Source organism: Salvelinus fontinalis, chromosome 34 (assembly GCF_029448725.1).
Source record: "Salvelinus fontinalis isolate EN_2023a chromosome 34, ASM2944872v1, whole genome shotgun sequence".
In the NCBI taxonomy this organism is placed as follows: Eukaryota; Metazoa; Chordata; class Actinopteri; order Salmoniformes; family Salmonidae; genus Salvelinus; species Salvelinus fontinalis.
In genome coordinates, this window is record NC_074698.1 from 24,683,467 (window position 1) to 24,694,757 (window position 11,291).

The 11,291-nt window shown below is 44.3% G+C and overlaps 2 protein-coding genes across 7 annotated transcripts in view; one reads left to right on the forward strand and one right to left on the reverse strand.

Moving 5' to 3' along the window:
- Positions 1 to 20: 20 nt before the first annotated feature.
- Positions 21 to 11,291, reverse strand: part of LOC129833558 (RUN domain-containing protein 3A-like) — a 14,436-nt gene continuing 3,165 nt past the window's right edge. The window contains exons 2-11 of the mRNA XM_055898236.1: positions 5,188 to 5,303; positions 4,743 to 4,876; positions 4,522 to 4,607; positions 4,329 to 4,418; positions 4,159 to 4,239; positions 3,886 to 4,051; positions 2,380 to 2,537; positions 2,121 to 2,240; positions 1,586 to 1,677; positions 21 to 1,278 (exon numbers count right to left, since the gene is read on the reverse strand). Of these exons, the coding sequence (XP_055754211.1) occupies positions 1,136 to 1,278; positions 1,586 to 1,677; positions 2,121 to 2,240; positions 2,380 to 2,537; positions 3,886 to 4,051; positions 4,159 to 4,239; positions 4,329 to 4,418; positions 4,522 to 4,607; positions 4,743 to 4,876; positions 5,188 to 5,303 (1,186 nt within the window). The 3' untranslated portion in view covers positions 21 to 1,135. The remainder of the gene's footprint in view (positions 1,279 to 1,585; positions 1,678 to 2,120; positions 2,241 to 2,379; positions 2,538 to 3,885; positions 4,052 to 4,158; positions 4,240 to 4,328; positions 4,419 to 4,521; positions 4,608 to 4,742; positions 4,877 to 5,187; positions 5,304 to 11,291) is intronic.
- On the forward strand, positions 6,228 to 10,645 carry zwi (zwilling). 6 transcript variants are annotated; one of them, XR_008756082.1, is made up of 2 exons: positions 6,228 to 6,670; positions 9,251 to 10,645. XR_008756082.1 is itself a non-coding variant. In XM_055898245.1 (2 exons), exon 1 carries the CDS (start codon positions 6,236 to 6,238, stop codon positions 6,611 to 6,613), a length of 378 nt encoding a protein of 125 aa, XP_055754220.1. In that variant the 5' UTR covers positions 6,228 to 6,235; the 3' UTR covers positions 6,614 to 6,670; positions 10,407 to 10,645. The 6 variants fall into 6 exon arrangements, 2 of the variants coding, with proteins under 2 accessions (XP_055754220.1, XP_055754221.1); XR_008756083.1 differs by having other exon boundaries at positions 9,261 to 10,645; XM_055898245.1 differs by having other exon boundaries at positions 10,407 to 10,645.

Sequence of the window (11,291 nt, forward strand, 5' to 3'; positions counted from 1 at the left end):
AAAGACTCACTGAAAAGGGATTGACATAACAAAAATAAGGCAGTTTATTGCAACTAATAGCATAGGTCATTGAACAAAAATAACCAAATATGCATGTGTAAAAATAACAGAACACTTGATTTATAAAATCAGATTCATCAACAAAATATAAAAAGCAAAGTGACAACAAAACTGTTGATAGACAGACATAACCAATTGCTGCACACATGAACACATACTGAAACAGTAATGTCTGACTACTCAATCAGGTCAATGATTTGGAGTCAGGCCATCCAAAACCCAGTATAATGGAGGAACAATGCCAATATCATTCAGCCACATGCATCAAATACACATCTAGCCACTATGTTAGCAACACTCAACCTGCATCCACTCACTAACACCTAAGAATAGCTGATGTTTTGTTAGAATTCAGTTCAGCCTTCTCCTCCAAGTGTTCTGACTTAATCGCAAGTGCGTCATTCCAGTTTGTCTGTCATTTTGACAGGCAGGCAAGCGGATAGTATAGGCTGAGGCAGGGCTGGGACAGACTGACACACAGACAGTACAATGACCAGATGTGTCAGGTGCAGAGAAAGAGTTGGATAAGGAGATCTAGAGGAGAGGAGAATTTAAATGGATAAATAAATATATGCTTTTGGATAGTTTTGTAGCTTTGAATTGAGCTAGTTAGATGTGTCCAAAAGGCATTAAATACAAGCCAACATTTTGACATAGGAATTCACACACACAACAGTGAAAGAGCAGGATGGACAGTGTGAGGATATGAGAGAGGGTGTGGGTGAGGGGCACAGAAGAACTAGGATCCTTTTAGTTTCATTATAACTTTAATTTAATCCACACAAAAATCCAGAAATATTGAAGAGCTTTTCCCCCTCTAATCTTTGCAGACATGAAGCTGTGGGTTGAGTAGAGTTGGTTGGAGAAGGGTTTGGTTGAAAAGGGTTTGGTTGAAAAGGGTTTGGTTGAAAAGGGTTTGGTTGAAAAGGGTTTGGTTGGTAACTGTGTTAATAGTGACAGTAGGTAGGTAGATGTTCATGATCTATTGAGTGTCTTCAGGTTGAGGCAGGCGGGTGGGGTTGGTTGGTTGTTGGCTTTGCGCTGGGCAGACAGAGCTCTGTTGGCATGGCGCCCCCTAGCTGGGTGAGAGTGCAGGGCTGGGTTCCATGCTGATGTTGACCAGACACTCGCTGGACTTGAGGCTGGACATGGACTTACAGCTGGGGAGAGAGGCCAGAGAGCCACAGAGACCCAGCATAGAAGGGGTGTAGTCTTTTCCTACAGAGGAGAGAATAGACAAAACACAATAAAACTAAAGCACACTTTGGCTATCAGCATACTTTAAACACCCACACAAAATACACCATAGACACTGTTCAAACATGCCTTTGTATGTGTGTGTTTGTGAGGACATGTGGATGCATTCTTCTAAGTGGGTTTCTGTTTCTGTGTGGTTTTGTGTTGGTGCATGCATGACAGTGGGTGACTCGGTTCACATATTTCTGCAGCATCAGTATGCATTGCTGTGCGTCTACAAATGTGTTTGTATAATGTACTATAATAATGTTATCTGTTGAGCACCAACCTGTATCTCCGTTCTGTTGCCCATCTGTCTTCTGGGAATCAGAGTTCAGACTGACGTCAGCTGAGAGCTGCTCCAAACTGTGGAAGCTTCTCCTGAAGGGATGAGTGACATCGTGAAATACTGTTACAATAAAATCTGTGTAGAAATCGCTTCGACATTTCTTGTTTGCTAAAATTTTAAAAGTTTGCCTAATTTTAGTTTGTGACAAAACAAGTAAGTATAGTGTAGAGAATCATTGTACCATCTAAACCGCTGTGAAATATATTTTCCATAACCAAAACCAGCTGTTTGAAGATGCTGTACAAAACCGAAAGTAAAAGATGCAAAAATGAAACTTAAGAATGGGAAGCATAGAAATACCACACATAGAACAGATATGCACTTCTTATACTTCCTTTCAATGAGAATGACATGCATATATCACCCATTTCTATGTGAATTTGGTTGGGTCGCCCAAAAAGTTACATATTGCAGCTTTAAATGTACAGTATCACAAAATCACACACATATACACACACTCATACAGTAGATATACCTGCGGAAGAGCTTGACGTCCCCCTGGTTGTTGTAGCCTCGTATGGAGGGCCACTGGTTGACCAGAGGGATGGACAGATCCTTAGTCAGGTGGGAGGAATCACAGGGGATGAGGGCAGTGCTGGAAGGAACATGCTTGTGATTAACTCTTAACATCATCTGATATGTGATGTACTGCATTTGTGTGTGTCTGTTTAGGATGTTTGTATGTGTCCCCGTCAATGTATACTAGTGTGTGTGGATTTGTATACTGCTCTCACAGTTGTGCCTGCAGCTCCAGTACGATGGACTCCAGCTCCTTTTTCTCTTGCAGGCTCTGGACTCTGAGCTCCTCCAGCCTGGCACTCAGCTTCTTGTTCTCAGTCTCCACATTCTTCAGCTGGGACTCCCGCAGACGCACCAGCTCCTCCAGGTAGCCCTGCAGCACAGACACAGACGCAGACACAAAGTTAGAAGATAGACTGTGTTCTGCATACCCCAAAAGTACATAAAGTTATTACTCTATATACAGTGCATTCGGAAAGTATTCAGACCCCTTGACTTTTTTCACATTTTGTTACGTTACAGCCTGATTCTAAAATGGTTAAAATCAAATAAATTCCTCATCAATCTACACACAATACACCATATTGACCATTTTTTTTAATTTAGGCAATCTTAAAAACGGAAATACCTTATTTACATAAATATTCAAACCCTTTACTACGAAACTCGAAATTGAGCTCAGATGCATTCTGTTTCCATTGATCATCCTTGAGATGTTTCTACAACTTGATTGGTTTCCACTTGTCGTAAATTCAATTGATTAGACATGATTTGGAAAGGCTCACACCTGTCTACATAAGGTTCCACAGTGCAGAGCAAAAACCAAGCCATGAGGTCGAAGGAATTGTCCGTTGAGCTCAGAGACAGGACTGTGTCGAGGCACAGATCTGGGGAAGGGTACCAAAAAATGTCTGCAGCATTAAAGGCCCCCAAAAACCCAGTGGCTTCCATCATTCTTAAATTGAAGAAGTTTAGAACCACCAAGACTCTTCCCTGAGCTGCCCGCCCGGCCAAACTGAGCAATCGAGGGAGAAGGGCCTTGGTTATGGAGGTGACCAAGAACCCGATGGTCACTCTGACAGAGCTCTAGAGTTCCTCTGTGAAGATAGGAGAACCTTCCAGAAGGACAACCATCTCTGCAGCACTTTACCAATCAGGCCTTTATGGTTGAGTGGCCAGATGGAAGCCACTGCTCAGTAAAAGGCATATGAAAGTCCACTTGGAATTTGCCAAAAGTCACCTAAAGACTCTCAGACCATGAGAAACAAGATTATCTGGTCTGATGAAACCAAGATTGAACTATTTGGCCTGAATGCCAAGCGTTACGTCTGGAGGAAACCTGGCACCATCCCTACGGTGAAGCATGGTGGTGGCAGCATCCTGTTGTGGGTATGTTTTTCAGCAGCAGGGACTGGGAGACTAGTCAGGAATGAGGGAAAGAGGAACGGATCAAAGTACAGAGAGATCCTTGATGAAAACCTGCTACAGAGACCTCAGACTGGGGTGAAGGTTCACCTTACAACAGGACAACAACCCTAAGCACACAGCCAAGACAACGCAGGAGTGGCTTCGGGGACAAGTCTTGAAATGTCCTTGAGTGGCCCAGCCAGAGCCTGGACTTGAACCCGATGGAACATCTCTGGAGAGACCTGAAAAGCTGGAAGAGATTCTATGCCCCATGTCTTTAGGAATGTAAGGTTATCAGGAGGTCAAAAGGTCACCTTCTGGGCGTACACGATCTTAAACCTCTGCTCCATCTTGCGACACTTGTTCCTCCAGCTCTCCTCGTCGGTGACCAGGGGGATGTAGGGGTGTACTGGGACACTTTCGTCACTGGCACTGCTGTCCACACTGCACCGGTCATCCTCATCACTCAGGTAGTCATAGCTGTAAGCAGCAGGGGAGTTACACACTGCTTATAGTCATTTATGGCTATGACTAAGCTACTGACTAGTATGACATATATTCGCAAAGTGGGCATGTGGTTGTCTCACCTCTGAGTGAACTTCAGGTAAGGTGTGAAGTCAATCACTGCAGGGGACTTACCATCCAGCGCCTCCCCCTTCAAGCAAAAACTGGACAGAGAAAGAATTGTGAACTTTAAGATAACAATGTAACAAATAACAATGCTATGATTCTGCAGGCCTGAGTAATGCTGCCTCACCTGAAGTCTATGGCACTGAGGCCAATGAGCATGCCTGTCAGAACAGTGGCCTCCTCTCTCAGTATGATGGCTCCGTCATCATAGAACCTCCTGCAGTGCAAAGCCTTATGATTAGTTATGTTTTGCATGTTGTTTCTAAGGTAGCTTGGTAGTTAATAGGCTAGATGGGATACTATTTTGTGGTATATCTGACCTGGTTGTCCGTGTGTCCCTCAGGGCTGTGGCCACATACTCAGACAGACGCTTCTCCATCAGTGCCACACGGATCCATGCCCGACCCTGCAGGAAACAATGGAAGGAGAGAAAGAGAGAGAAAGGGGTGGGTCAGTGGGAACGAGAGTGTGAGTGCCAGCTAAGGCGTTTTTTACTTTGAAGCTCTGGTGACACACACACAGAGATGATCCCCGTCCTTGCCTTGGCTCGTGAGGTGCTGATGTTCTCAATGTTTTCGATGCTGGCGATGCAGTTGTTCTGCACCTTGCTGCACGCCAGCCGGATGTAGTCCCAGAAACTTCGCTGGCCATCTGAGATGAACCAGCTTCCTGGACCTGGTACAAAGATAAAACACTGACAATGACGCCCATCTCCTACAACAGCCCACACAGTGTTCCTGTCGCTCAACGCACCACAGCAGATTGGCTTTGCATCCAGCACTTTAGCTCAGTCAAAACAGATGGGCATGCCATGAGCTCATGTAAAAATCATTACATTTGCCTATTATATGTGTGACATTATACATATTATGCAAATAGGTAAATAGTAACATTTGAAACTAGGGTAAGCCTTGAGGCTTCCGTATCCTGAATTAGAAGACCGAGAGACTGATGGACACTTCCATGTCCTGTACCTGCCATGTTACCTTTAAAGCGGTGGCTGAGGATGTGTTCCAAGATTGCAGCGAAGTTGACAAACTCCTCGGACGAGTCATCGATGGGCTCGGCTGTGTACTTTTCCAGGAGTGTCTTCACCGAGAATCTAAAAGAGAGGAGAAGAGATAGACAGAGGAATGAGAAACAAACAAGATAACTACGTAGGTATTTGCGAAACTATTATATATGCAATAAAAATGCAAGTAGCAAAGAGGTAAAGTATGTTGAAAGTAAAGAAATCATGTAAAAAACAACAGTAGAAGCAGACAGGCAGAGACAAATGTACTACTGTACTTGACTTGTGCTAAACAATAGCTGAGAGGAGTTCTTTGGGCGCAATGCCATCGAATGCATCTGAGGTCACCCCCAATTGTCTTGTGTGCAACACAATGTCCCCCTTCAGATGCTCCTCAAAGTGTCCGTGACAACAACACAATTAACCCCCTTGTCTCAACCAATGGCAGATGACACGGTTGTCGGCATGGCAGCCTTTGTTCAGTATGGGCTCCCAGGTCCTGTCCGTCCCTTGGTCTGATCCCTGTAAGGAACCAGCCGGCATCAGAGTATGACCAAATACGACCCCCCCCCCACCCCCCCACCCTCTCTACACACGGTGGTCCGATCTATTTAGGACAGCTGTAGTCACTGATTTAGTTTGGTTGATGACCTCAAGATTTCACTGCACATCCCACTGAGAGCTAAGTGCTAGAGGCTATGCTGTGCCTGCTGAGTGTAAGCTAAGAGAGAGTCCAGGCACAGACTAGGGCTGACTGCCTCTTGTTCCATGGGAAACACTAGCATCACCGAGGGCAAGACTGCCCTGGCAGTGGGAAAAACTTCCATAGCCAGGGGCAAGACCACGGTCGCGATGGGCAACACCTCCGTCTCCAGAGGAGTGACCACCACCTCCATGGGGGACTCCACCATCAGTAGGGAGAAGACCACAGTAGCTCTTGGCCGAGCTAGTTTCACCAGGGGAACCACCACCACCTCCTTCCGGAAGGCTCTGATGCCAAAGCGCAGGACCACCTAGAATAAATGGACAGGAGCTCAGACGCCAGGGCCAAGACTCCCAAATCAACCAGGACATCACAAAAAGACTTGACTGAAGAGGAGGAGTGGAAAGTCACCTTCCTGTCCAGCAAGACTAGCTTCACTAAGGGCAGGATCTTGATTCTGAAGACTAAGTACGCCATCTCCTGGGGCAAGTCCTCTGTCTCTTGGAGCAGAACCACCGTTACCCTGGGAAAGATCACTGTGACCATGGGAAAGACCTCCGTGACACGAGACCAGACCACCAGCTCTCTGACCACTCTCACCTTCACCCACGGAGAGAAGTCTGTGTCTGTGGTCAAATCCAGCCTCACTAGGGGCAGACAAACTACACGGAACATCTACTGGGATTTCCACCTGTGATTATTGTATACGGTTACACTCAAAACAGAGGGACTTTTATCTGCTCAGTTTCAGCAGGTCAGTAGTAGCTTAAATCATGTCCATTTGTAATACATTATTCCATGTGTCTGATCAATGTGCAGCATTCTGCAGCTCGAGTGTCAATGAAGCATTCATGTTTTCAAAGAAAAATACTTCAAAATGAATCCCACATGATGAGAGTATTGTTAGGATGTGTTACGGATCTAACAGGCTTGAAATCCGATATTCAGATGTGTGCCAGAGGAGATGAGGTTGGTGGTGTGTTGGCAGGAAGGGAGGCAGGAGGACACAGCTGTGTGTGGTGTATGTGGAGACACTGGACAGAGCATGTGTCATCATCAGTGTGCTGTTCAACAGAGAACCTCAACGGTAATTCCTCTGAAGCAAAAATACAGTTTAAATGTCCCCATGTGTTATAAAACAACAATTGGATGCTGATTAAATTGGTCTGTTTCAAGGTTGAACGCATCACAATAACTATGCTGTGTTCAGATTATAAGGGCAGTCTTAAACTTGGAAATGCGTCTGTCATAACTGATTGATTGACGTAACCTGATGCTTATAAAATAACTGCTTCAACACTGCTTGGCTTGATTTTGTTTGTTTGCAAATTTGACTTATTATATAACATACAAGTAGTAGGAAACATATATGTACTGTCCTGAAGTGGAATAATTAATTATTTTCATACTAAAGGACAAGGACCATAGACAAATACAATTACAATATAAGATTATCTGATCATCTCTAAATGGAATAAACAATTTTACAGACACAGACACTTGGAAAAATCCTAAGAGCCACACCCATATTGGAGACTGAAGCCAAGAGGCACATTGCACATTTGAGAAGAGCGGTCATAGGCCATTGATGGAAAACATGAACTTACGTCAACATCCTTGCCTATATAATAATTTCTTACATTATATGTTTCATGATGCACATGTTCCATACAGCTTCACACAGAACCAAGGATTTACAATCAGGGGATATAGGCAACAATGCCGCAGGATCAAGTGATGTCACCACATATTGTCCTCTGGGCAACAATGTCTCCTTCAGCCTCGTCGTGGTGGTGATGGGACAATCGTTCCACTGTACCAAGCCCTCAGATAGGCTACAGCCACCTACGGCTGCCTCTGTCCATTCACAGGGACACATGGGTGGTATGTGGCCTTCCAGAGCCCACGTCTATAAGCTCAACGAAGGCATTATGTGACACGGGGGTAGCACTATCCACGCTTAGCATTCTGGTCTACTCTGGACTCTCGTTACTGTTAATATCACACCCAAGCTTTACTGAGCGGGGTGTGCTGCATGAGCGTGCAATGTGTCGCGCCGAGTGAACCCCAAAATCCACCACCTCAGCAGGGTCAGGAATTCAACCTTCTTCTCAATGGGCAACACCAGCATCACCGAGGGGAAGACGGCCCTCTCCCTGGGAAACACCACTATCAAGAGGGGCAAGACCAAGCTCACTGTGGGCAACTCGTCTATCACCAGGGGCAAGAAGACCACTTCTCTGGGCGCCTCCACCATCGCCAGTGCCAAGACCAAGCTCACTATGGGCAATGCCTCCTTCAGCAGGGGCACCACCACCACCTCGTTTCGAAAAGCCTTTTTCGCCAAACGCAAGACCCTCTAGATGAGAGGGGACATCATTGGGTGGAGGGACTGGTGGCTAACTCAACAAAACGTAAAGACAACATACAACAACACCATCACAGGGGACACAAGGACATCACCACAGGCTATATCTAAACTGACTTCTAAAACACTGGATTATTTTGCTTTGGACCATTTTACTTTTTCGATCAAACAGGAATTTATCAAGTAAACAGGTCAGTGGTTTTAGAATTCTTAGATGTGTTCTACTCTACCCATGATTCCAGGTGAGTCTTTGAGTTATGTGTTGTGCAGAAGTCAATGTCTGTTGTACATGTTATTGTTAGACACCCTATTCAGTTGCCTAGAACAAAACTTTGAGAACATTTGGCCTGCTACATTGTTGCAATATTCTATGACAATTAGGCACTTTAGGTATTTCTGCAGTCCTGATATGTCAAGGAAATCCATAGTTAGCAAGATGGTCATCTCTGATTATCAGTAAAACCACTGTATGTGATTACATCAGAATCTAATACTGTGGTTGAATGATTAGAAATGTATCATGTATGCCTTAAATGCTAATGGATTGAGTGTCACAGTACAATATACTTGGTACGATTTGTCACTGAAAAACAACTGCCCAGCCTTAAAACAAACATCTTTTGTGCCCCCTCTCACTCCTCTTGGATCTCAGCCAAACCCACTCTCAGCTCTCTTCAAACGTCCTGTTGTTCTTTTTGTTACCTTTCCTACTGTAGTTACATTCAGTTGTGCTTAATTTACAATACAATTTAGGATCAGGGTTCTCTAATTTGTCCAAAATTATCTCAGAAGATTAGGATTGACAGCTCTCAATCACAATTGTATCTCTTCCCCACTTTGTCTGACTAACTTTCTTCCTCATTGCCCTCTCCCTCTCCAGTCTTGGCCTAACCAGCAGGATCAGCTGACACTGGATGATTCCTCCCTGGCCACGGCCATGTGAAGTGAACACTGTCTGTCTGATAGTGTGTTTCAGATTCTCTACTGGGTGTGTGCGCACCTGGAGGATCCCTCCCATAGGGGAGATGAGCTCAGCCAGGGGAGGAGATGCAAGCCCTGTGTCTATGCGCCATGCAATATCATGGGAGGAGATAGTATTAATTGACTTATTTGCTCTGACGGAGAGATTACAAACGTTATGACCAAAATAATGTGTCACATCAAGCAATATCGATAGATGGAAGGGTGTGCCTCACATCTCAGTGAAGTGAATGTGAAGGGAATGAGGAGCCAGGCAGGGTGTCTCATGGCCAGTGTATGTGCATTTGGAAGAGTAGAAAAATAGAGGTGCTGGGCTGGGAAGAACTGAAGGCATAATTCATAATAATGAACATGATGAGGGGAAGTGATATGAAGGATATAGTATGTCACAGAGACAGTAGATATGGTAATAGGAGAGGAGGTAGGTGGGGAAAGGTTCAAGTGATATCTGAACTTGTATAATAGTGTATATATACACTAATGTTAAGTGTTTGGTCCTGCTGGTAACGTTCACATTGCAATGCCAATGAACCTTGCTTATGTTTAGTAAGGCAGATGTCATTTGTGCAATAATATGCTAGAAATATGTGAAAACAAGAGGATAATTAGGCTGAAAAGAACACCAATATTACGATCCTCATTTGTTATTCTAGGATGGCAGGCTCCGAGTGCTGCTTTAATGTGCACAATGAACAATGGGACAGCAACTTCTGAGTGGATGAGAAGGGGTTTTATGAGGAAAAAAGTAGAGCAGTTGAACCCTGAGAGAGAGAGAGAGAGAGAGAGAGGGGTGAAGAGTGGGACCATTTGTGGTGCTTTGCCATTGTTTAACACAAGAAAGGACACACTCAGAGTGAAGAACCATACTGTACAGTCCCTCACAGAATCCACATTCAAGTTTCAAAGTACTTTACAATCGTTGTGAAGCTGGTTCCACTTTATATGTCCTCCTCAGGATATTGCAACAGAGACAGTAATGGCACATTCTCCCCAGCCACACCCAAAACAATTGAAGGCTTCAACATTCAAAATATGACTTGCTCTTCCTTCTCTTCTCATCCACTTTTATTTACAGGGAGCAAGGGTGCAATAGGGTAGGACCTCCAAATCTTTAACTATCTTATTTATGTTGTTTTCTTAGGTTCAACGTGTTGGCACCAACAGTGTTCATCCAGTCATGGACCTCGTCATGAGAGCTCTTAGGCCAGAATATGCAACAAAGTAATATTTCAACTGGCCTGTAACAAGATTCCCTAGTGATAGCTGTTTCTCCTGGTTTGGCCTCTTTTCAATAAGGTAAAATAGCAGCTATTGGTACAGTCCGTTTCTCTCAGATGAACCAAGTACAGATGACGCTCTGGTCCCGCCATGTTTTAAAAACATATGTAGCCCATAGCAACAGCTATACTGTTATGTAAGACTTTTCTTTTATGCTTGACATTTTATTATTATTCTGGCCGTGGTAAATACTTATAAATGAAAGCCAGCTTAAGGCATGAGTGGTATCTCCTTCAAAAGTTATTTTTTTCTCAGGACTTGAAAGGTTCATGGTGCCAAGTTCCAACGGAGATTTCTTCAGTCATTTTCAAACACACATCAAATTAGTACATGAATACATGAGACTTTTCCACTTGGAGACTACCAGCTGGACCATACTGTATATCTATGACCTCTGCTGACTTAACTATTGACCTAAGACCTTTGACCCAGGGAAGCAACAATAGTTCCCTGTGATGTTGAGACTATTTCCAGATTTCCGTCACTGTACTGTCTATTGCTGTGCATGGAAATCTCTGTCATCAAAATAAGTTCAGTCGATGAAACATGATGTAATGGGGGGGTCACTTTGACACATCAGATCACTGCATTTTAGAAGTCACTATATCTTGGCTTTGGTGTCGAAAACAGGGCCAACCCATGAGATGTGCCATCACAGAGTAGGCCTACTAGTATTACTGAGCCCTACTATATCAGTATAGCACTAAAACATCCCTGTTGATGACTTGGAGGAAGAGTTTTGAATGGG